We start from the raw sequence: 24,155 nt of genomic DNA on the forward strand, positions 1-24,155 counted from the left end.
ATATATATATATATATATATATATATATATATACTAGTCGTTTACCCGCGACAAGCGACGGTTACGAATAATTTATTCAACAAATTATTTTAGAGAGGCGATTAGTTTTTTTTTTTTCGTCAAAGAAATGATTACTTTCACCTCAATGATCAGTTTGCTTCAAGAAACATATCATATTAAAAATAAGGCACGATGTATTGGCAAATATCACTTATTAGTTTCAATTCAACTATTGTTTTTCTTTTCGTCATAAAATGTATTTTTTAATGTGTTCATCGCTTTTGTATATATTTTATAGTTTTTTCGTTGGATTTATTTTCTCAAAAATTGATCATTTTTAGTTAATGATGACATATAAAAACATTTTCTTCATTGATGTAAATTAATTAACAAAACATAGTAATTTCGGATTAATATTTGGTATTTTTTGTTTAGGGTTTATGTTACAGTCTACGGTTTATTGTTTAGGTTCTTGGGTTTAGAGTATAATATATAATCAGATAGTGGGATACCCGTGTGATGTGGCTGCGATTGTTAATTTCATTTCAGTGAATAATTTACATACAAAGATTAACTCAATTCGGTGAATAGTTTCCATGTGGCGTAGTTTCAATTCACAAACATGTCAAATTCCAAAACAATACGAAATGGATCAGTATATATCACCTTACAACCACTAAACCGAGTTTCATACAATCCCCCCACGGTTTGAAGCAACCCGCCACTATGAATCGACATTCACTACTTCTTATCATAACCTTCTTCACCATCATAAATGAACCACTTGTCACTTTCACCTATACCTTAGTCTCCTTGTTGCAACCTGTGAACTGCCATGCAAGCAACCACCTTTGGAGAGACATAACCTAGATCATATCTAACATCACCTCTTAGACATACTACACCCATACAACGGGTTTCATCAACCATGATCTCGGAACTTCACCGACTACAACTTATGACATCATAAACTACACCTTCATAACCAAGGGAAAAACCCCTTCCTAGAACAAAACAAAAGAGATTAATAAAATGTTGGTTCTTGTATGTGATAAGGAAAGAGGAAGAGTAAAAATAAAGTGTTATTTGTGGTTATAGTTTTTAAATTCTTTTGACAAAAGTGAGTATAAGTACCAAAGATCTAAGTGGTTTAATGATTTTCTAAGTCCAAGCGAAAGATTACTCGACATTACTCTAAATATGATGACCATTAGACAACTAAATATTCCGTTGACTTTTCTTACCATTACCATCAAAGACTTTATTTGTTTTTAAAAGATACAATAATAATTAAATACTTTCCAACAAAATCATTCATCGTAATTGATTAGCTTACAATAAAATCTTAATAACTTTTTTTCCTTTTAATCTTCCTTTTAATCCATATATTCCTCTCCCTTAAAAAAAACCTTATCCCTAATAAAATTCAAATAACTATTGGGTTTGGGAAAAAACTAACTTTAAATAAAAAGCCATTAGCAATATGTGCCCATGACATTTTCCTAAAACAACATCAATAATTAATAACACGATTATATCACATTAATGATAAAAGTTAAATGTGTACATATACAAAATTAGATCTACACAAACAATACATTTAAGATCACATGGGATTTCGCATCCTTCTGTTTCATAGGAAATGCATTTCTTTACCTTTACCCTCTAGAATCTTTATTCTGACAACACGATTTATGTAAAGATCTGTAACCAACAAAAACACCCACATACAACCCATAAATATTGTATACATTAGTAACTTGATATAACATTAAACCCAAAAAACTATGTACATTAGTAAAAAAAATGTTTTTTTTATGTTTCTAAGTAGTTACTACATGTTGGTTTGATAAAATTAAAAAAAAAAAAAAAAAAAGAACTGTAGCACATATTTCCCGTTTTCCCGGTCCCAACTCTTGATCGAACGCCATATAAGCCAAAAATGTGGATTTTAATGAAGAAAAGAATTAGAAATGTGTATCAAAGTAACATCAAGAAAAGTAGCTAAAAATAAGGAAACATGTGCAAATGGCTCCATTTTGACTTTAGATTCTGAACTTGATAAAGTATGTAGTGCACACAAGACAAATCAATACAATTACCATTAAGAATGACCAAAATACAATTCATGAAGTTCAAGTTTAATCTCTGTTTTGTAGGCATGTAGGCTTGCTCTATTGTGTATCTATGTTTTCCAGAGGATACATGAGTCGATTGGTGAATCAATGCAATGAGTACCTGAAAAATGCAAACATTTTATAGGCGGTTAAGTTTGATGGGATATTTACAAATTTACCCTTAGGGTTGTTTTTCCTTATAGATAAATAGCAACATACTTAAAATTATATTTCCATAATAGCACACACACATCACACATCATAAAAACATACACATGTACACCAAACACAAAAAGAAAATTAGCAATGTACTTTGGAAGATATGACCATTTATAACACTCTACTTTCATATTTCTATATTTGACTAAACAAAAAATGAAAGCATGATGCTATATTTTACAAACAAAAAAGAGTACATTGCTATTCGAAAAACATAAAACGGAAGGAGGTTCCTATTAAAACGTTGATGTCTCAAAGTACAATGCTATTATGAGACATAACTCTCATTAGAAACCCTGAAATATGTATTTACTTAGATTAAGAGATAAGAGAAGAAATGAGAAATGGGAGCTATTTATATATTGTAACAAATGTATAGACTTGTCCCCATTAAGTTTATGAAGTTAAAACAAAAAAAAAATCATGTTAGTAGAAAAGAACAACATACCAGTAAGCCAGAATATAAGATTATAATATCCATAAGGGAATATGAGTAAACACCTGCAAAAATAATGCAGTTTTTAAGGAAAAAAAACTGAGGTTGAATTGACAATGTGAATTGCATATCCATCTAAAATATTTGAATGGTCATAAAGTGATCATTTTCGTTGTTTTATTTAGAATCTTACCACACTTATCACATGCCCTGCATCCAAATAACATATAGATGAATATAAACACAACACACCCTCATTAAAAACATTTGTTTTGCCAAACTTAAAGCAAATGGGACCGAAATTGCATCACAATATAGGAATACAGTCAACCTGCAAGTATGCAGCCATTACAAAATTTAATCTTATTAACTTGAACCAAAATTAAATGAAAATCATATGCAAATAAAAGTAATAAGATTCAACCACAATACATTACAGTTAAAAAATTGGACTTAACTGGGATTCCAACTCAAAAGATGACAAAATGAGAAAGAAACACCACACTATTGTAAAATAAACCAAAAAACTAGACTCACCTGAGATTCCAACTCCAAAATCAGATTTGATAATGTCTGTTAAAAAAAACAAAAAAAAAAAACAAACAAAATTGAGCATATGTTGAGAATAGGATTCAGCAGTGGCACTTTGTGTTGAATATTAGATCCAAAATCAATTTTATAGAAGAAATCACTTAACAAATCAATTTCAAATAATAAATCGATTTCAGAAATAGAGAAGAGAAGCAAGCATATCAATTTTATAGAAACGATTTCAGCGATGCATGCAATTAGCTAAGCTCAAGTAAGTGATTTCTCATAATATTATGGTCGTCAGGTTGGTTGTTTTGATATGAGTGTTATCAAGGAGCGATTTCGATGATGAAATCTAATTTAAGTGGGGGAGAGTTGTAACACCCGGAATCTACAAGGTTAATTGTGGAATTATGCCAAATTCAAGTTGAACTCGACGAGTTGAGGGGGTCAACTCGACGAGTTGAAGATAAGGAATCTTGGGATTTAGTGGGTCTGCTCGACAAGTTGAGGAGGCTCAACTCGGCGAGTAGAAGTTAGCTTATCCACGAAGTTTAATGAGGCAACTTGACGAGTTGGCCTCTCAGAAGGAAACCCTAATTTTTAGGGTTTTGCACCCTATTTAAAAGCCTTAACCTTCCTTGACTAACCTCATTGTCCCCCTTAAACCCTAAATCAAGTTGTGAGCCTCTTGTTGGGAATCTTGCGGTTTTGAGTGGATTTTGTGTGCTTTTGGTGCTTGGTGAAGGTTTGGAAGAGCTTTAAGTTGTTTGGCTTGGAGGGAAGCTTTGGGATCTATAATCTATCACACTTTTGGAAACCATTTAAGGTAAAAAGTTTGGAACTTGGTGATTAATAGCTTAGATCTTCTCATTTGGGTTTTATTGTGATTTTGGCCTCCATTTTGAGTTTATGGATATGATAAGTGGTATAAAGGTTCATCCTTTCAGATCTGATTTTGTTTTGCTACCCTTGAGCTTAAAGGTGCAAAATTTAGGAGGATCTTGAGGTCATGCATGCATTAAGTCGAGTATTAAGTTCATTTGAAGCTTAAGAGTTTCATCTAGACATGCATGGACATAAAGTTAGCAACTTTATGTGGTTTTCCAGCTCAGTGAAGTCAGATCTATGCTTTGTGGCCATGCCTTTATGGATTAGGTGCTTAATTGTGACATCCCCATTTTTCACGACCATAAAAGACCGATTTTGTTTATGCTTTTAAAAATCAGAGTACTTCTTTTAATAAAAATGTTGCGGAATTTGTTCCCAGAAAAACATGATCAAATACGTTATTAAAACATTTTCGAAGAAACGTATTTTATTCATTTTAAAATGTTTGGGATGTCATCGTTAATACAGAAACATAAGCATAAACAGAACTTACATTTATTTACACTAGTGATCTACATCTCTTTAAATCTCTCAGTGTAATGTGACTTCATATCAACAAATGTGATATAAATAAACTGAGTGGGTCAGGTTGGGAAACTTGGTGAGCACATAGGGTTTTCAACCCACAATAATATAATTATTATTTTTAAACATCAAACAATCAACCCAATTACCCATTCCCATTATCCTCACATTACGTCCCTAAAACATCTAACACAAGAGACCTAGTCTAAGGAGTATAATTGGGATGGACACTACTGCTAAGGGGGATTCCTTGGCAATGAAAGCCCTAAAGGCAACCATGTGGGGGATGGAGTACACCTGGTGAGCACACAGTTCACACAGTTCGAATAAACACACAGTTCGAATAAACACATAGTTCGAATAAACACCTGCAGGTTGTGAGCCTGCTAGTGTTCCACTGGACTGTCTAGAATAGTCCGTGGTCGTCATCTATACTCCTCTAGATGACTGGATCATCAATAACATCTATAGCGAGGCCTCTCATTATTTTTATTTTGTCACACAACAACTATTACATCTACCCATGTTTTACCCAACACATTTTGTAGATATAAAATACATATACAGTTTAAATCATTGAAAACATGTATAAAACGTTCATCCAGCATAAATAGCAAGTATACAGATAATATACACACACCACGTAATTTATATAAAATACTTCATATCTATGCGTAAGCTGAAAGTAACTATGCACTCACCTGAAAGGTGGTGACTCAGCACTCGAGCAGCGCTTCGATACTCTCAAAACAACTTTCCTTCGATAAAACCTAGTACCAATACCACTAGGGTTTAGTCTAACGATAACCGCGACAAATTAATTAGTCTGACTATTATTATTATTATATAAATGTTAATAACACTCAATATAACTCATAATAATAGCCCAAATAATTATTTTAAGGACCTAATAACATTTCTATAATTATTTGGAAGCTATATTAAAAACTGCATAAGCGTAACACACTTACAGCGAATTTTATCGAAAATCGGAACTTATTTGGAGCAGCGTTTCGAAACCGAAAGGCTCTTTTTCTCGGGACTCCGGGAGCCTTGGGGCTTCCCTCGGGAGCTAGGGGTTTTATCTAGGGCTTAGGGGGGTTTATAGCACTTAGAGAGAGAAAGTAGTGAGAGAAAGAAGGTGGAAATGTGCAAGAAAAATGGCTGCCCTCGCTGCCTTTTTATAGCCTGCGAGGCCTCGGTACGCTGGGCGTACCTTGGACCTACGCTGGGCGTAATGGCTTGGATAAGATTAGCAGGTGGCAGTCTCCGAAGGGTGCGACGTGGCTTAAGCTGGACCGTAGGAAGCTGAAGTACGCGATGCGTTCCGACCTCGCACGCGACGCGTAAGGAGAACATTGGGCGTCCGATGCGAACGCTTGGCGTCCGAGAGGCAACGTGTCGTTCATCCGAAGCGAGCCGTGATCAGCAAGCGACGGCTGGGATCTTGCCACATCATCATTTTAGCATCAGATTTCGCAAATTGCACTCTTAACTTCTAAAAATCATAACTTTCACATACGAGCTCCGTTTTCGACGTTCTTTATATCCACGCGAAGGTGGGAATGTACTCTACAACTTTCATTTAGACTCCATTGGCTAATTTTGACTCGATTTTAAATTTTATATTATTAACAGGCCGGAACAAGATTGGTTTGTTAAATCCTCATAACTTCTTCATCCGACGTCCGTTTTCGCCCATCTTTTTCTCGTTACGCTACTTTTAACGAGATTTTCGATTCTCGTTTAGGTCATGTCGGCTAAAAACCATTCGTTCTATTATTCGAATCTCGGGCTATACACTGCTAATCCGAAACTTCGAAAAATCATAACTTCTTCATACGAAGTCAGATTTGGGTGTTCTTTTTATCGATGTTCTTAGTTTAACATACTATATGACTTTTGTTTAGAGCGCTAAGGCTAAATCTCGCTCCATCGTAAATTCACTATTTACGCTTCCCGGTGCCGTGCTGGTTCCGACGCGAAAATTCGACGGGTCATAACTTCTTCGTTATAACTCGGATTTCGGCGTTCTTTATATGTACGGAAACCTTGTGACATATTCTACAACTTGGTTAAGATTATTTATTCTAAATAATCTTTTGTCGAAAAGTCATTTTCGACCCCTATTGCCTCTAAATTGACGAGCCCGGATCTACGAGCGTTACATTAATGAGTTAAAATTGTGGACTTTAAGCGAACTCGACGAGTTTATGGGTAAACTCGACGAGTTGGCTCAGTTTTCCCCGGTATTTTCAGATAAATAGAAGAACTCGACGAGTTGGTGGGTAAACTCAACGAGTTGGCTTGGGTTTTCTCGATCCGAGCAAATTGATGGAGAAACTCGACGAGTTGAAGGATAACTCGGCGAGTTGAGTCAACTCGGACTGTTGACTTTGACTTTTGATGTATGTCCTTGACCAAGTTATCCCGATGGGTGTTGTAATAACCTGATTTGGATTTAAGGAAAGTATGGGCTTAGGATAAGACCCATATGGGGCTGGGCCTAATTCGAAAAATTGGGCCATTAATGGGCCTTTGTGGATCTTTTGGTTTTGGGCCTCAGTTTTGGTGTATGTTGTGTCAAGGGTAAAATGGTCATTTTTCCCAAGTATGGATTATGGATTATGGCATGGAACCCATTTGCTAATTGGGTGTTTTGATTAGTATTGATAGCTTGAGAAGCCGGCAAGGCAGCAACTAGGGATTTCTTTTGGGGAGCTTCTGCATTCAAGATGAGTTTTCCTCACTGTACTTACGGGTCGAAGGCACCAATGCCGGCCCAGTAGATTGATATTATGTTATTCATGTTGCTATGCTATTATGATATGTTAGATCGATATCTTGGTAGATAGGATCTTACTATGATATTATGATCTGTTGAATCGATATCCTGGTAGATATGATGATGCTATACTTAGTGATCTGTTAGATCTGTGTTGTCAGCCTATAGACTATTATATGATTATCTATTATATGTGCACATGTTTGATTGGTGGCTGAGGCTTCTATGCTTTGTGCGTAAGCCAACAGGCCGATGTATTCCAACCCGATAGTTAAAGGTCGAGGGTATTCCATCCCGAGTATGATTGGACCTATAGTATATTGGTATTCCACCCTGATGGTTAATTGGACCCATAGTATGTTGGCATTCCAACCCGATGGTTGAGGGCCGAGGGTATTCCAACCTGATGGTTGATTGGACCCACAGTATGTTGGCATTCCAACCTGATGGTTGAGGACCTGGGGTATTCCAACCCGATGGTTGATTGGACCCATAATACGTTGTTATTTGTATAAGTTATCTGTTTAGGTGTTGGTACTTTAAGAGAACTCATTAAGCTTCGTGCTTACAGTTTTGGTTTATGGTTTCAGGTACTTCAGTGGATCGTGGCAAGGTGAAGGCGTGACCGTACACATCCTCGTGTTTTGGACTTATGATTTCTGGGAAACTCTAATAATGTGAACTTTTTGGAAACTATGTTGAAAGAGATTCTGATTTTTTTTTAAATAATGTTTTGGGAACAACAGTTTTTGTAAATACTTCTATAGAAAAATGATTGTTTTGAAAAGTTTAAATTTTATGAATTTTTTGGGATGTTACATTACTACTATAATTCAATTAGAGTTTTATGTTTGTTATCTTCAAAACAAACAATATAAATACTAAGTGTAAGTTACATGTACAATGCACAAACAAGAACCATGGTTTTGATAACCAGACCGATCATCAAAATAGTCGTCTTCTCGGTTTGATGGTTCAACCGGTTGGACAGGTCCAAAAAACCAGATGACATCATTATTACATCATATTTGTTTTTAAAATTGTAAATAATTAAAAAAACCTCAAAAAATAAGTTTTAAAGAGGCAAGAGGCGAGAAACATGGTTCGGGTTCGTATACAAAATTCCAATTAAATTAGATTATGTTTAATTTTAAGAAACATAAAAATTAAAAAAACACACATATTTTTTTTTCTCACAAACCGGTTTGTAGTGATTGAACCGGTACTAATTGAACCAATTTTTATAAAAATCGGACGACTTTCACTGATTTGTATATAAACAGTTTTTGGTCTTAAAATTTTGGTAAACCGACCGGTTTACAGTCAGGTCCGGTTTTCAAGACAGTAACAAGAAATACAATTTGGAACAAGTACAAAATGCACGATATAAATACTAAGTGTAAGTTACATGTACAAAATGCACAACACAAGAACCATGGTTTTGATAACCAGACTGGTCATCGAAACAATCGTCTTTTCGTTTTGACGGTTCAGCTGGTTGGATAGGTTCAAAAAACCGGATGACATTGTTATTACATCATAATTATTTTTAAAATTATAAATAATTCAAAAAAACCACAAAAAATAAGTTTTAAAGAGGCAAGAAGTGAGAAACATGGTTCCGGCTCGTATACAAAATTCCAATTAAATTAGATTATGTTTAATTTTATGAAACATAAAAAGTGAAAAAACGTACATATGTTTTTTTCACAAACCGGTTTGTAGTGATTGAACCGGTACCAGTTGAACTGATTTTTATAAAAATCGGACGACTTTTACCGATTTGTATATAAATAGTTTTTGGTCTTTAAAACTCTGGTAAACCGACCGGTTCGGTCAAGTCCGATTTTCAAGATAGTGGCAAGAACTACACCTTTCATAATTCCATTTCTATTCTTTTAAAATTGAAAGGTTTGTAACAAAGATGTCGGATGAAAATGTTCTTGATTTATAGATATTAATTGATTTGCAGATATTTATTTATTTATCTAGACATGTTAGACAACTTTTAATATATTAAATGCCTTTATTAAAAGATAATTTCAATCAATACACTTTCGTAATAAACTATCTTACCTCGGATATTTGTTATTAATCTACAACTAATTGCTCCTTAATAATTCCGAAAGATAATAAAGTGATATGGTAATATATCCTTGTTCAAGGGCAGAATAGTAATTGCATAATATAAAAATGAGCATACGGACACCAAAACAGATTTAAATACAGTTTATAAACAATCTTATCTCTCTCTCAATCATTCCCTGAAGTTTTTTCACTTGTTCCTCCAATCAAAACTTTCTCTCTCTACATATAGATACACAATATATGTATCTATAGATTCCGTACGTGTTTTTGTGTTGTGCTTTTTTCTAGAGAGAGAAAAACAGAGACACACATACATATACACACAGTTCTCTCCCCTCACGCCTCCACTATTTCTCTATCTAAAAGCAAGAAACTTTCTCTCTCTGTCATCCGATCATGGAGATGATGTTCCCGTCGAATCTGTTGCAGATTCACATGCGATTTTGATTCTTGTTTCTTCTTCTTGTTCGTCTTCAGACACCCTTAACTCTCTTCTACGCTTCTCTTTTTACTTTGACCTTTTTCCAGGTACCCTTTTTCCCTCTTTCTCTCACACACACATAAAACACATGTTTCTGTGTGTAAAAATCGTAAACCCCATTTCGTTTTTTTTGATATTGTTTCTGGGGTTTCGATTTTTTTGATATACTCGTGCTTATTCTGAAACGGGGTTTGTGATTTCTTACGAGTTTATGGGGTGGGAAATTGGGGTTTAGTTCGGATTAGCATAATTTTTGTTTGTTATTGTGAAATTACGAGGCTTTATTGCTTTGCATGTCGCGATCGGTGTACAGATTGCAGATTCCTTATTGGGGTTTTTGCGGATCACCGAATTGGTTGTGATTTTGTTGTAATTTCGAGCAATTATTGCTTATCAATGGCGAATTTTAGAACAGTTCACACTACTTTTGTATAATTTCTCCAAGTTTTCCCCTTTTCCCCATCTAAATGCAAAGATTTTGCACGTACTTGTGTGTGTAAGCATAATCTCTCGATGATCAGACTCCCACAATTCTGTTTCGTTCAAATCTGTGTTTATTTCAGTTTGAGTTTAAGCATTTCAAACTTCTTTGTGGTCTGATGATTCATTATAACTATAAACATATGGCCTTGTAGTTTTGTAGTTGATTGTTCATTTAATTAGATTAGTGTTCTTTAGTTATTATACACAAACACCTTAACAATCATTTAGGTTAAAACTCTGTTCCCGTGATTGGATCATCATTCACAGTTTTCATGTCAGGACTCAGGAGAGATTTTAAACCTAGGGTTTGTTTGGTTCTACGATTTGAAACTGAAACTGATTATTACAACTTGAATGATTTAAACCTAGGGATAGATAGTTAATCACACAGTTATCTCAATGATGAACCTTAGGAAAGTAAATGTTGTCAATTTGTTTATTATTGGCTGATATTGATACTTTTGACTTAAATTTACATGACAGGAGTGTTTCACAATGCAACATTCTTCACAACATTTTGCTTTTGGTAAGCTTGAAGTTCCTTAATCATTTGCTGTTTATTTACACTTGTAATGAGTAAAATGCATTAAGAACCAACCAACTCTGTTTTGTGACAGGTCCTTCAAAGATAACATCAATGAGTTTCTCAAAAGTGGTTGGAAGTGGGGCAAGGGACATGTTAACTGGATCTGATGCTTATAATGATGCCTCAAGTGATACCACTCTTTTCTCAAGTTCATTACCAGTTTTACCCCATGAGAAGTGTATGCACCCTCTGTAGTCTGTAACTGTATCCATTAAGTCAAAAAGAAACAACACCTTACTCTTTCCTTTCTGGTTTGAAAAATGCAGTGATATCCAATAACGCAGAGAATGATTTTCAATCTTTAGAAGGCAATGATTTGCTAGAAGAGCTTGAAGACCATGCAATTGGAAACTTGTTACCTGAAGAAGACGAGCTTTTAGCAGGTGTAATTGACGGTTTTGACCTCAATACTTTTCCTAGTCGTGCAGATGAGTTAGAAGATTATGATCTATTTGGAAGTGGAGGAGGTATGGAACTTGAATCAGACATGGATACCTTAAATGTTAGCATGTCAAAGGTAGGTTTGACTGATGGGGTTGTTGGCAATGGGGTGGCTCACTACACTCTTGCAAATGGTGTGGCGACTGTTGCTGGTGAGCATCCATATGGAGAACATCCTTCTAGAACATTATTCGTGCGTAACATAAATAGTAATGTTGAGGATTCAGAACTCAGAACTTTGTTTGAGGTACCTAATTTTAGCCAAATTTATCTGCTTTCTGCTTTATTGCTAGTATCTGCTTTCATTGTTTGTGTATCTGTAGATTTACCTGCTTACCCTTCTGCTTCTTTACTTTATATCCTCATTATGGGCTTTATGTGACTTGGGTATTGTTGTTGATTTATCAATGAAGAGAATCTTTTATGCATTACTATGGAAGAATCTAGAAAGTATTTAAGTCATGTGTGGATAAATTTTTATGTATTTCATTTACTAATTTTGTTTTTTTTTTTTGTATTCATTTATAGCAATATGGTGATATACGAACACTGTACACAGCATGTAAACACAGGGGTTTTGTGATGATATCTTACTATGATATTCGTGCTGCAAGAACTGCCATGCGTGCATTACAGAATAAGCCACTAAGAAGAAGGAAGCTAGACATTCACTATTCAATTCCAAAGGTTTGTTTTTTTAATTTCATTTTTTTTTTCTGTTTTTTTCATCATGTAAGTTAATATAATGTATTCTTTTGTGTACTAGGATAACCCGTCAGACAAAGATATAAATCAAGGAACGTTAGTTGTTTTTAATTTGGATCCTTCGGTTTCATGTGAAGATCTTCTTCAAATCTTTGGGGCATATGGTGAGGTTAAAGAGGTAATTTTCTTGTTTCTCTCCAATGCTCTTTCTAATGGAAAAAAAAGAGTGATCAAGGTTTTGAACTATTAGACTTGGCTTTTTATTGCAAACTAATTACCATTACTGTGTAGATGCCAAAACAAAGAGATTTTGCAAGAAGAGATAAATGCAAGAGTTAATAATGTAGTTCCATTGATTTGTTTATTATAGTATTCTACTTTTGTTTCTTCCTATTACGGGTTTGTACTTTGAAAATTCTACCCAATTATAGGAATGTCACTCACTTTTAAAGCAATTTTCACTGTTGTAAACTTATAATTGGGTAAAACTTTCAAAGTATAATGTCCTAATAAGAAAAAAATTGGAAGTACAATGCTATTAATTGGTAGTTTCAAAATACGTCTTAACAGGAAAAAAACTGATAAGTACACTGCTGTAAAAAGTAATGAAATTAGGCTTTTATAATACGCAAATAAATGGAAGTACATTGCTATTTCTTACGTTCAGCTCTTGCTAAGTGAAGCATTTACTCAATATTTTTTTTTGTCTGCTTGTTGTTGCAATCTGTCATGTTCTTTTTGCATTTTCACAAGAATGGTGACTTGTTTTCTACGAAAAAGCCAAGTGGTTTGAATAGTCGATCAATATGAATGAAACATAATCACTTGGCTCACATAGTTGGACCATTTATTTGGGATCTTGAAAAATATACACTTAGTTATTATTTTTGTTGCAAAATAACAGATAAGGGAGACACCACACAAAAGACACCACAAGTTCATTGAATATTATGATGTTAGAGCAGCAGAAGCAGCCCTTAGATCCCTGAACAGGAGTGACATAGCTGGGAAACGCATAAAGCTTGAACCTAGTCGCCCTGGTGGAGCCCGCAGAAAGTAAGTTTTATAAATTTTATGTTTGTTTTTATAATTTTATACCTTTCTTTCATACATATTTTCACATTTTTAATGACTACCTTTTCACTTATACAACCGAATTCATTGATGATAGAATGTGCATGAGTTTTTAGCTATGTGAACCATTGTAATGTTACTTTTGAGTTTACATTTCCACCATTTATTGAAAATTCCTCATCTATACAATGTGAATAGTGTTGTTTTCGCTAAAAGTACTTATATTTGCACAAAAAAACAAATAAGATGGTTGAAAATGTTGATCACTCTTAAGGGCATACTTTTTGATGTATTTTTCTGTATATGGTGTCGACCTTTTTCATTTTATGTACTCTATAAAATTCAAAAAATATAGTAATAATCCTAGCGAATGACTGTATGTTATGCAGATTAGAAGGGTATGCACTACCATAATATAGTTTTCTATAAAAGCATTTACTTCTACTTTCTTTACTCTTTTTTGTTTGTTTCTTCCAATTATTATTATTATTATTATTATTATTATTATTATTATTATTATTATTAATATGTGTGTGAATATATATTTAACAATTTGTTTTTTCTTTGTTACTTAGCCTGATGTTGCAATTGAGTCAAGAATTCGAACAAGATGACACCCGAAGCTTTCGACTTCAAGTGGGTCCCTCAATGGCCAACTCTCCTCCAGGTAAAAAGACCTTTTTGTAAGTTATGACATGATTTGAAATCGAGACTTTGAGTTGACTTTCTTTGACCAATTTGACCTAGCAGGTGTGTGGCCACAGTTTGGCAGCCCAATTGAACACAGCCCACTTCAAAGTCTAAGCAAGTCACCTGTGATGGGCTCAATGAGCCCAACCCTACCGGGCCTGGCTTCCATTCTGCACCCTCAACCGGCCCGAATAGCACCAATTGGCAAAGACCACACGCGTAGTAACCGAACCCATCTTGAACAAAATCTTTTCAATGGGAATTCAAACACGTTTCAACACTCTCATTCTCTTCCTGAATCCAAATTAAGCCAATTTAACGAATCAATTTCCTTATCATCATTCAATGGTGGTGGCTCAACCTCAACTGGTGGTGGTTCAGGAATCGAAACATTATCGGGTCCACAGTTTTTATGGGGTAGTCCCAATATATACCCTGAACAAACCCAACCCCAACAACAACCCAAAGGACCTTCACCTAACCATGGGTTTGTTATTGCAACCCGAACCCGGTCACCATCCATATCCATGGGTCACCCGTTTGCCACATCCAAGGGGCTGACCACCCATGGGCTCCCTATCACCGCCCGTCATGGATCTTTGCTTGGTTCGACCCAAGTCCAACACCACCACCACCACCATCAACAACATCATGTTGGATCGGCTCCATCTGGGATCCCGTTTGAAGGGCATTTTGGTCTTGGTAGGTATCATGAATCTCCTGAAACATTGTTCATGAGTCCACCAGCTTTTGGAGGTGGTGTGGGTGTGGGTTTGGGTCATATTGATAGAGGAGGGTTCTTGGGTTCTCATGGGTGTGTTGAAAATGGTTCTCCAAGTTTCAGTCCAAGGCTTAGTCCCATGTTTCTTGGAAACGGTCATTATCCCGGGTTGGGGCCCACGATTGCTGAAACTATGAGTGACCGTGGACGGAATCGTCGGGTTGACCAGAATGGAAGTCAAACGGATAGTAAGAAACAGTTTCAGCTTGATCTTGATAAAATCACAAGTGGGGAAGATACTCGAACAACTTTGATGATTAAAAACATTCCTAACAAGTAAGATCTAGTTTTCCCCTTCCAGTTTTGTGACTGGTGTTAATGGGACAAAAATTGCAGCCTTTTGTCCTACCCAATAAGCCCTATAAAGCTTGTCGAATCTAGTCATGTGTAACATAATTTGTTACACGGGATAAGATTGGACTTCTAGGGCTATTTTTGATGATGAGGATGAGGAGGGCTTTTATGTCTTTTTCACATAAGAGAGACCAAGAAGGTGTCCTTGTCCCACCTTGTTCCATTTTTTTGAGTGGGACAAAAAGTTACAATTTTTGTCTAATTAGTATTGGTCCATCAACTGTTTTGTCTTGTTTGTGTCTAAAGATTTGAGCTTGATTATTTTTTTGTACTTTCAGGTATACTTCAAAAATGCTGCTCGCTGCTATAGATGAAAATCATAGTGGAACTTATGATTTTCTTTACTTACCCATCGATTTTAAGGTATAATATTACACATTTCTTGCTAGTTGAATATGTTATTTTTGGTATAATAAACGTGTCAAACTTCCCATCATTTGATGCAGAACAAATGCAATGTGGGCTATGCATTTATCAACATGCTTTCTCCAACACACATAGTCCCGTTTTACCAGGTTTTTTCCTACCTTTCACTATCTTTAACTTTATTAAATACACTGAAAGAAAGGTTTATAATTATTAATTAATTTATGTGAATTGTGGTTGGCTTAGGCATTCAATGGGAAAAAATGGGAGAAGTTCAACAGTGAGAAAGTTGCTTCCTTGGCTTATGCTCGAATCCAAGGAAAGACAGCACTTGTCACCCATTTCCAGAACTCAAGCTTGATGAACGAAGATAAACGTTGTCGCCCAATTCTTTTCCATTCAGAGGGCTCAGAGGTTACTGATCAGGTGACATGTTCTTTTCCAAAAATATATACTAAATAGAATCCCTATTGTTCAATTATTATAGTGATAGTTGGGGGGCTAAATTGATAAAAAGTAAGTGTTCACTGGCTAAATTGATACAATGGTGAAAGTTTTCTGTGTTTTTCCTTGATAACAAAACTTGGACAAGTGTTTTTTATGAACAGTAAAAAGGTATGATGGTGAAAGTATGTTGTGTTTTTCTGTATTTCGCCCTTCTTTATTGTTTATCCATAATAGTAGCATTTCTTTACCAATAATAGCAGTGGACATTTTTTTTACCCACAATAGTAACATACTATACTTTTTTACTCATAATTACATATTGCTATTATTGGTAAAGAAATACAAGTATGTTGCTATTACAGTTTATAAGTTGATGTTATATATTGCTATTATCAGTAAAAATGAAAGTATGTTTCTATTATAGGTAAGAGATAAAGTACCTATATTGGTAAAAAGAGTAAAGCACATTAATTATCGTGGTAATAACAGTAAAGTATTTGGTATTATACCTATTGTAATATCTCATATGCATCTTACAGGAACCACTATCATCGAGTAGTTTGAACATACAAATGCATCGGTCAAATGGGTCAGATTCGGGCGACTCTTCGGGCAGCCCTCCGAAGGATGGGGCAGCTGAGCAGAGCTGACAGCAGGTGAAGCAGCAGTCTTGTTAGTGTCTAAATAATACTCATTACCCAAGACTGCTGCTTTTCATCCGTACATACAGTGTATAGAAGAAGAACTAGGAGAAAATCGCACCAAAAAGGAAAAAGAAAAAAAAAGGTGCAGATTTTGTGTATTTTCGGAAAGATAATTTAAAAAAGAAACCAGATGATCAAAAGGAATATGTGTTTTGGCTTTTGGAAGAGGCGAATGATTGCAATGTACAGGTGGAGGTTGCCGATTGGTTGAATCTTCTGTTCATCGTCTCTTCATTTTGGGGTTCTTGGTATTTATTGGAGTAAAAATGGTGAAGTCTCAAAAGGGTTTCTTGCCAATTGTATAGTGAGGGCCTGTGGGGGGTAGAATTGACTTTTCATGTGTTTTAAATCTCATCTTTGGTTCACTATTTGACGAAAAACTGATGGGAACTGAAGTTGGAAAAATCTTTGTTTTTGTGTTTATGGTGGGTGTATTGCTCCAATCTTTTTAGTTGTTATGAGCAGGTTTCATGTTTAGAGGAACAACTGTTTCTTGTAGAAGCCATTTTACAGGTTGAATATGTGGTTATTGTGATGTAATGACTTGTATTTGATGTATTAAAATGTGTATTATATTATAACCATGTTTAGATTTTTGGGCCTTGTTTTGTTTTTGTTACACAGAACAATGCAAATTATACTGTGTTTGGTATGCATTTCATCTCATAAATAAAAATGTATGCATTGAGGATGGATGTTTAAAAGACATAAATGCCCTTTCATCTCATAAATAAAAATGTAAATGCCCTTTTTTTATCGCATCACAAAAAAACAGCCCATGCAACAAGTTACATTTCGAGTTTTGTAGTCAAAGATTCTTTTCAACTTAAAATTGACATGGATTCAGAGTCTTGATTTGTTAAATATATGAAACTAAAATAATGCTCATAACCAAGTATCATAAGCTGAAAGACTCCAAACGATTTCATCACAAAACGGACACCAGTTTTTAACCAGAAAGGCGCTAGGTTTGACCTCTTTCTTTTTGAATTGACCACATCAAGATTTGGTAATCTAAATTATAAACATTATAAAAACTGGAATAAAAATCAACAACCTCCACATTTGAGCATGATGATTATTTACATTTGGACATAACGCAGTTGATGTCAACAAGATTCTTGATTTCACATCTTTATTTTCTAGTTTTAAGTTGGATCTCAATAAGGAAGCAACATTTATTATCATCTCTAACATAATGAACATGGCCTTTCATGATGCCAAGAAGTTTCCTAGAAAGATTCAAAGCAAGCCCTTCTTGTGTACCCCATTCTTTTCGGTCTTCATACATGTCTCTGACGATATTTGCAGGTAACCCTGGGCCCGGATGAGTCATTCTAGAAGAACAAGATGGTCAATAAGTGCTAAGTGCAGGAAATAACAATCTACTTTCATTGTGTATTATAACATCCTACTTGCATTTCTTTGTATTATCCTATTCGAAGGGATTGTATTATGAAAAATCTATCAAATTATAGCAGTGAATTGTTTTGTATGCGGATGATGTTGCCATAAATGGATATATTTTTTGATATACAATGTTGTAATAATAAACAGATCAATGCAAGTACATTGCTATATTTCTTGCATTTAACTCTCCGCATATTATTTCATAAAAAGATCTTGTTATGGCATCCATGTAAATCAACTCATTATTTGATTCAGATAAAGAAAAAAAGCAAAGAAATAAACGACACCTGAACTGAAGATGAATGAACTCATGCCCATCCTGTATCATCCGTAGTCCAGGGGCCACTTTGATCTCCACCCACCCGTTCTGTGAAGGTGCATGATGCACAATGCTGAGCAAGAAATCTGATAACACCATCTGCAGCCTAATTTGATCACCAAGAAGAGCAAGCTTTTTCACTTGAACAGGTATTTCATGAACTAGTGGTATATTCTTTTCCTTCAACACCATCATGACTTGGCTCACAATGGCATCTAAAAGATTCTCCATCACAAATTGGTCCATGTTCAGCTTCATGCTGCTGCAAAATGAAAATTTTCACACCATGCAACATGCAACAGACAACAAGAAAGGGATGTTAGACTAAATGATGCTTAAAATATATTGGAGAAATGATGACACACTTGGGGAAGTGGAAGAAAAAAAAGGAGATAGAATTTGTAAAAACTTAGGACTTAATGGGGACAACCACATCTCCCAAAATTAAGTCGTTCTTTGAGCATCAAGTCAAAAAGAAACACCCATATATCGCATACCAGATCAAGTCAAAAAGAAACAGCACCTTAGAGCTAGAATTAAGACTCTTACCCCTCTTCAATACTTTCTATATCCAAGTCCTCAATGATTGATGCAATTTGTCTCTCACAAGCAACACTCGTCTCTAGATACTGCTTCTGATCATCCGAAAGACCCGAGTTTTCAAGAAGTTCATGAGTAAAACGCAGCCCATTTAATGGGTTCTTTATTTCTTGCTTAATATACGCCAAATTATCACGTTTCAACACAAATTCTCCATCATCTTCACCATCTCCTTTAAGTCGTGCACTAGTCTGCAAAAAGAAAAAACACCCACAAACTTTTCCACCTTCACCAACTCTTTTATTTGCTGTCAAGTAAACTTCCACAAGATTTCCATCTTTCCCAAAAAACCCAAATGGCATATCCGAAGTATCATGACCATTGATTGTTCTATGCAACAAGATCATAAATTTCATAAGTGTATCTTCATCTTTGAGTCGACATAAACCCCCGAAAACCTCTCCGGGAAGCACCTTTCCAAGAACTTCATGTCTCCGGTGACCAGTAAGTTCTTCCATGGCTGCATTCCATTCAGAACAACAAGCATCCTCATTGGAAGCAAATAAAGGAGGAATTGAAGGATTTAAAGTTTGGATAATCGCTTTATAATCTCCTTCCATACGTACAAATTTATCCATAACAATTTTCTCGGTTGTTACATCTTGACCCACAAAGCATACTCCTATCACATTGTTCATGTAGTCCCGGCTTGTGCATGTATTAGCCATGATGTATATAATGGAGTTGTTTTTCGGGTCCATAACAGCCTTACGTAGCTTCAACTCCACATTTTTTGCTTCTTCACCTGTATAAACAAAGCATGTGAGAGTTTCTAGTCTCGAGACTATAAATTATGCTCACCAAAGTAAGCATGACACAAAAAATGAGCATGTTTTGACACGTTACTCTCCCCACATATATTTTATTATTTTTATTATTTTTTTAAAATGTTTTCTTCAACTTTTTAATTTCCACTTTCATTTAGACTTTATTTTTACCTATTGTTACCTCACACTCACAGGGCATTCCTTTGCTTTTTATATATATTTTTTCCTTTAACTAATTTTTATTTAATTAATTTTCAAAGTAGGTTATGTGAGATGATTGCACTATTCATTCCAATGGCAATCAATGTAAGAAACGATAGAATGAAAGGTAGTTTCGGATTTAGAAGAAAACATGTGTTGTGAGTTACACAAACAGTCCCTTAACTATATACCAAGTTTCAACCAAGTTCATAATCTTACAATATTCATAATTGTGAATTATATTATGCACACATATAACATATTCCTGTTCATTTCCTTTTTCAGTTTCCCGTTGAACGTCATTGGCTTTTATATTTTCTAGCTTTAAATTAACTTTGATGTAAAAGTTTTCTCCCCTAACAATTTTTAGGTTAAATCGTTAGTATCTTATAAGTTGCGTCATTTACTATATTTTAAAGTTATTCTTTCGGTCCATTACATATATTGTTCTTATTTTCTTTTATGATTTACTTTGTAAAGAAGTTCTTCGCCGCAACACACATAAATTTCTCTCACAAACATTATCCATGTCTAGATTCGTTTTTTAATATACTGGATATTTGCAACATCGCACGGATGGTCCAAACCCTAATTAAAACTAACAACATAGTTGCGTTTCTCATTACCCTAAGAATTCTTCATGTGAAATTAAATACTTAAATTTCGATAAAACATGTACCTTGCAATGCTCTAAGTAGAAGATTTTTAACTTCACACGAAGTTTCATGTATAAATTCATCAACCAAAGACTTCCCCATAGCTTCCCTAGCCATCACACCGGTCAACTCTGCAATTTTTGCATTCCACCCGTTGATCAAACCACACCCATCAACCCCAAAGATCGGGACAGACGCCGTTTCAATCAATCTCACCATTTCACATGCAACCAAACTGATTTCATCCATCCCTTGACTTATACTCTCACTTTCTTGACCATATTTCACCACCTTACCACCACGACCACCATCACCAACAACATCATGAACCGATGATCTCATTATCAGCTGCAAAGAATGAATCACATTAATCTCAGAAACTTCCCATGGTAAACTTCTACTTTTTTCCACTTCAAGAAACGCCTTAAAAGAAGATCTTGGATGCATTCTATTAGCATCATCTTCATCTCCAGGGTGATGCTTAGCCCCTGCCCATTTCGTTTCTTTTTCTTTATGTGATCTAAACCAAAACAAGAAATCTTTAGAAGTGATTCGTGCAGCAGCCATGCCACAAACCGCATCACCAAGCAAAACCGCACCAGGGTAACCCGCATTCAACAAACTCTCAGTACTAAACCCGGTTGAGTCCTTAAGCTCACCACACAACCATTCAGCAATATCCATAACTTGTGATTCATTTGGAGTTACACCAAGTAACCAAACTTTCCCATTGTAATACAAACCCGCCCCATCACATTTCACTAAATCCATTATGCTAGGAGCCTGAGTTATAATTGACAAAGGGGAATCTCTAAGTACCATGTCACATAAAGTTGTTTGCATACTGAGTACCCTTTTTTCGGCTTTTTGTTCGGCTAATTGAAGCTCCATGGAAAGTTGTAAACCAACTGATCGCATTAGAAACTCACATGCATATCGAAGTGGGAACGGGATATAACGGGGAGAAGTGTGGTGGCATGCCACCAACCCCCATAGCTTCACGGATTCATTGTTATTTACAAGAATTGCCATCACTAAAGACCCGATGGAACCCATGTTAGCCATGTAAACCACATGGCACCCATGCGGAGCTCGAAGGGTGGAATTAATTAAACATAAAGGTTGCTTTAACTCGTCACTTTGAATCACTCGAACAGATTCCGCATCACAATCGACTATTATCCTTACACGATTCTGTCTGAACAAGAATCGAGATGCTTGTGGGATGTCTGTTGCAGGATAGTGAAGTCCCAAATACGGTTCTAAATCGGGTCTTCGGATTTCTGAAACAACTTCACCATGTTCATCATCGTGAAACTTGTAAACCATAACCCTGTCGTAACCTGTAAGCTTTCGAACTTCTTCAACAACAGTGTCACATAAAGCACCGATGTCTCCTCCAGGGAGAGATTGCAGCCTAGAAGTTGCTCTAACGACAAGTTTTTGTGACTGAACCGCACCAGCAAGAAGTAGTGTGGGGTCGCCGGAATTAGCAGGCTCTAAATCAATTATGACACCTACATCGATCCTATGGAGAATCGCGTGAAATGGTTTATGGGTACTTTTAGAATGAACCCAAATCGGGTTTAACAAAGTGATTTCTCTAGAAGCTACGGCTCTTTCTAATGATTCCCGGGAATTTGAGGTGAAAAGGGTTCTTGCATCGATTCCAAGGAGACTATTCTTGTTCAGATTCAAACTCAACATACTAAAACAGTTTTCACTAAAACTTATAATTCTAAAAGTGGGTTCTTCAATTGCTATCATACAACCAAAAGGTTGAACAAAGCCACCCCTTTGAATTGCATCAAAATAAGCTGTCATTTGTTGTCCGTCCACAGCTTTTGGTGCATTAACAAGCAAATTTGAACAGTTAACAGACTTACCAGATCCGACAGAACGCTCAAATCCTGACAATAACCTCGCATCAGTACCATATTGAGCCAAGGTCGGGTTTTTATCTGTTGGGTTCATGTTGCTTCCGCCTGATGATGATGAAGGTGCCTCAGTAGTGTTATTGTTGTTAATGGCTGGCTCCTCCGACTCTCCTAACTTCATTTTCAAGAACATCCATGGAAGCTTTCTTACGGTTTCCTGAGAAATTTGAAGTGGGTTCTATGCAAAAGATTAGAAGAAGGTACAGAATAAGCACACTTGTTGTAAATGATTGAGTTTGTTCTTCAACTTCACACATATCAAATTTCATTTCCCATTATCTTCATCTTCTTAATATTGAATTCTTGATTTGGCTTGGCTTCTTCATTAACATAAATCCGGATTAACTTCAACAAAAGCAATGCAGTTTCTTACTGAAAAGATTAAAAAGAGAGAAACATTGGAACTTTTTCTAAAAGATGGCATGGACCAAGGAAAAGGTAACAGGAAGATTCCGAGATAGAAAACGAAGGGAATCACAAATCCATCTGTCACTATCTTTATCTCTATCCTTAATACTCGAAACTCCAAATTCCAAAATCTCCCTTCCAAAATGCCCTTGTTGGGCAGATAAAACTGGTTCAAGTGGCATCGAGTTACGATGTAAAAGACGAACTCAAAACCGAAAACTGGTGGCGTAGAAACTAGGATACACTGGAATTAATTTGGAATGTGGTGGGGAAAGTTGCAGGTTTAATTGCCGCCACACATGGTGCCAATGTTTCATTTCACTCTGTTAGTCTCGATAATAAGCAGCACCGCACCGCAACTGACTGCACGACAAAATTAGATTAAAATAAAGGAATTTTACTAAAACCATTTTTGTTGAGCACATTTGATTTGACCATATTTTAGATAGGATACTTGCTCATATTTATTTATTATTGTTATTATTATTATATTATTTTTGATATAGCCAAGGTGCGTTGAGAGGGCATATGTTTAGCCTATTTTTCTATAAAAAACAAATAAATATACTTATTAAATGGGTTTTAGAGGGTGTTTGGCTTATTTTTTGGGAGCCAAAAGTCTTTTGGCAAAAGTTACAAAAAGTCAGGTTTTTCTAACTTTTCCAAAAAGTCAGTTCTTATATCCAAGATCCAAAAGTAGTTATTAAAATGCTTTTACCAAACATCTTTGCATATTATCTTTTCCAAAAAAACTTTTAGCCTCTCAAGCCAAACACCCCCTTAATCTAGGAGTAAAGAATTACCTTTTCAATTGAAAGTAATGAGAAAATCTACTATATATAGATGGTACAATTTTTTTTAGTGTTGTTTTCGATGGCGAATCTAGAACTAAAAACTATTTGGTTTTTTTATATAAATGAAACTAAAAAAAATATGAAATTGTAAAAAAATACGAGTGATGGCGGGTCGGGTTGTATGTGGGCCGGTTCTATTGGAGATAATATTGGAAACAAACCACCACCATAAATATTTTCATATGTTAGTCAAAGTTGTTGTAATTTACCTTAGATAGCTACGTGTCTTACTTTGTTTCCATTGGATTATTTATTGTATTTATTCTCCAATCTCAAGGGAAAATTGAATGTGGTGAATT

At 35.4% G+C, this 24,155-nt stretch overlaps 2 protein-coding genes and 1 long non-coding RNA gene across 4 annotated transcripts; 1 reads left to right on the plus strand and 2 right to left on the minus strand.

Annotated features, from left to right (window-relative positions):
- Positions 1–1,523: 1,523 nt before the first annotated feature.
- Positions 1,524–3,364, minus strand: LOC145062692 (uncharacterized). Of its 2 annotated transcripts, XR_013687682.1 has the most exons (3): positions 2,785–3,364; positions 2,103–2,238; positions 1,524–1,704 (listed from the first exon to the last, which is right to left on the minus strand). It is a non-coding gene; the product is annotated as an uncharacterized LOC145062692 (long non-coding RNA). The 2 variants fall into 2 exon arrangements; XR_013687681.1 differs by lacking the exon at positions 1,524–1,704 and having other exon boundaries at positions 2,022–2,238.
- Positions 3,365–9,775: 6,411 nt separating this feature from the next.
- Positions 9,776–17,300, plus strand: ML5 (MEI2-like protein 5). Its single transcript, XM_079011067.1, has 13 exons — positions 9,776–10,120; positions 11,040–11,082; positions 11,174–11,320; positions 11,409–11,830; positions 12,112–12,270; positions 12,350–12,466; positions 13,193–13,344; positions 13,938–14,029; positions 14,113–15,109; positions 15,466–15,550; positions 15,634–15,702; positions 15,800–15,979; positions 16,540–17,300. The coding sequence occupies exons 2-13, from the start codon at positions 11,052–11,054 to the stop codon at positions 16,648–16,650; spliced, it is 2,562 nt and encodes an 853-aa protein (XP_078867193.1). The 5' UTR covers positions 9,776–10,120; positions 11,040–11,051; the 3' UTR covers positions 16,651–17,300.
- Positions 17,301–17,742: 442 nt separating this feature from the next.
- Positions 17,743–23,344, minus strand: LOC145063463 (phytochrome E-like). Its single transcript, XM_079011066.1, has 4 exons — positions 20,681–23,344; positions 18,983–19,778; positions 18,402–18,695; positions 17,743–18,041 (listed from the first exon to the last, which is right to left on the minus strand). Exons 1-4 carry the CDS (start codon positions 22,725–22,727, stop codon positions 17,840–17,842), a joined length of 3,339 nt encoding a protein of 1,112 aa, XP_078867192.1. The 5' UTR covers positions 22,728–23,344; the 3' UTR covers positions 17,743–17,839.
- Positions 23,345–24,155: the final 811 nt, after the last annotated feature.

Source organism: Lactuca serriola, chromosome 7 (assembly GCF_051521515.1).
Source record: "Lactuca serriola cultivar US96UC23 chromosome 7, Lser_US96UC23_V15, whole genome shotgun sequence".
NCBI classification, from domain to species: Eukaryota; Viridiplantae; Streptophyta; class Magnoliopsida; order Asterales; family Asteraceae; genus Lactuca; species Lactuca serriola.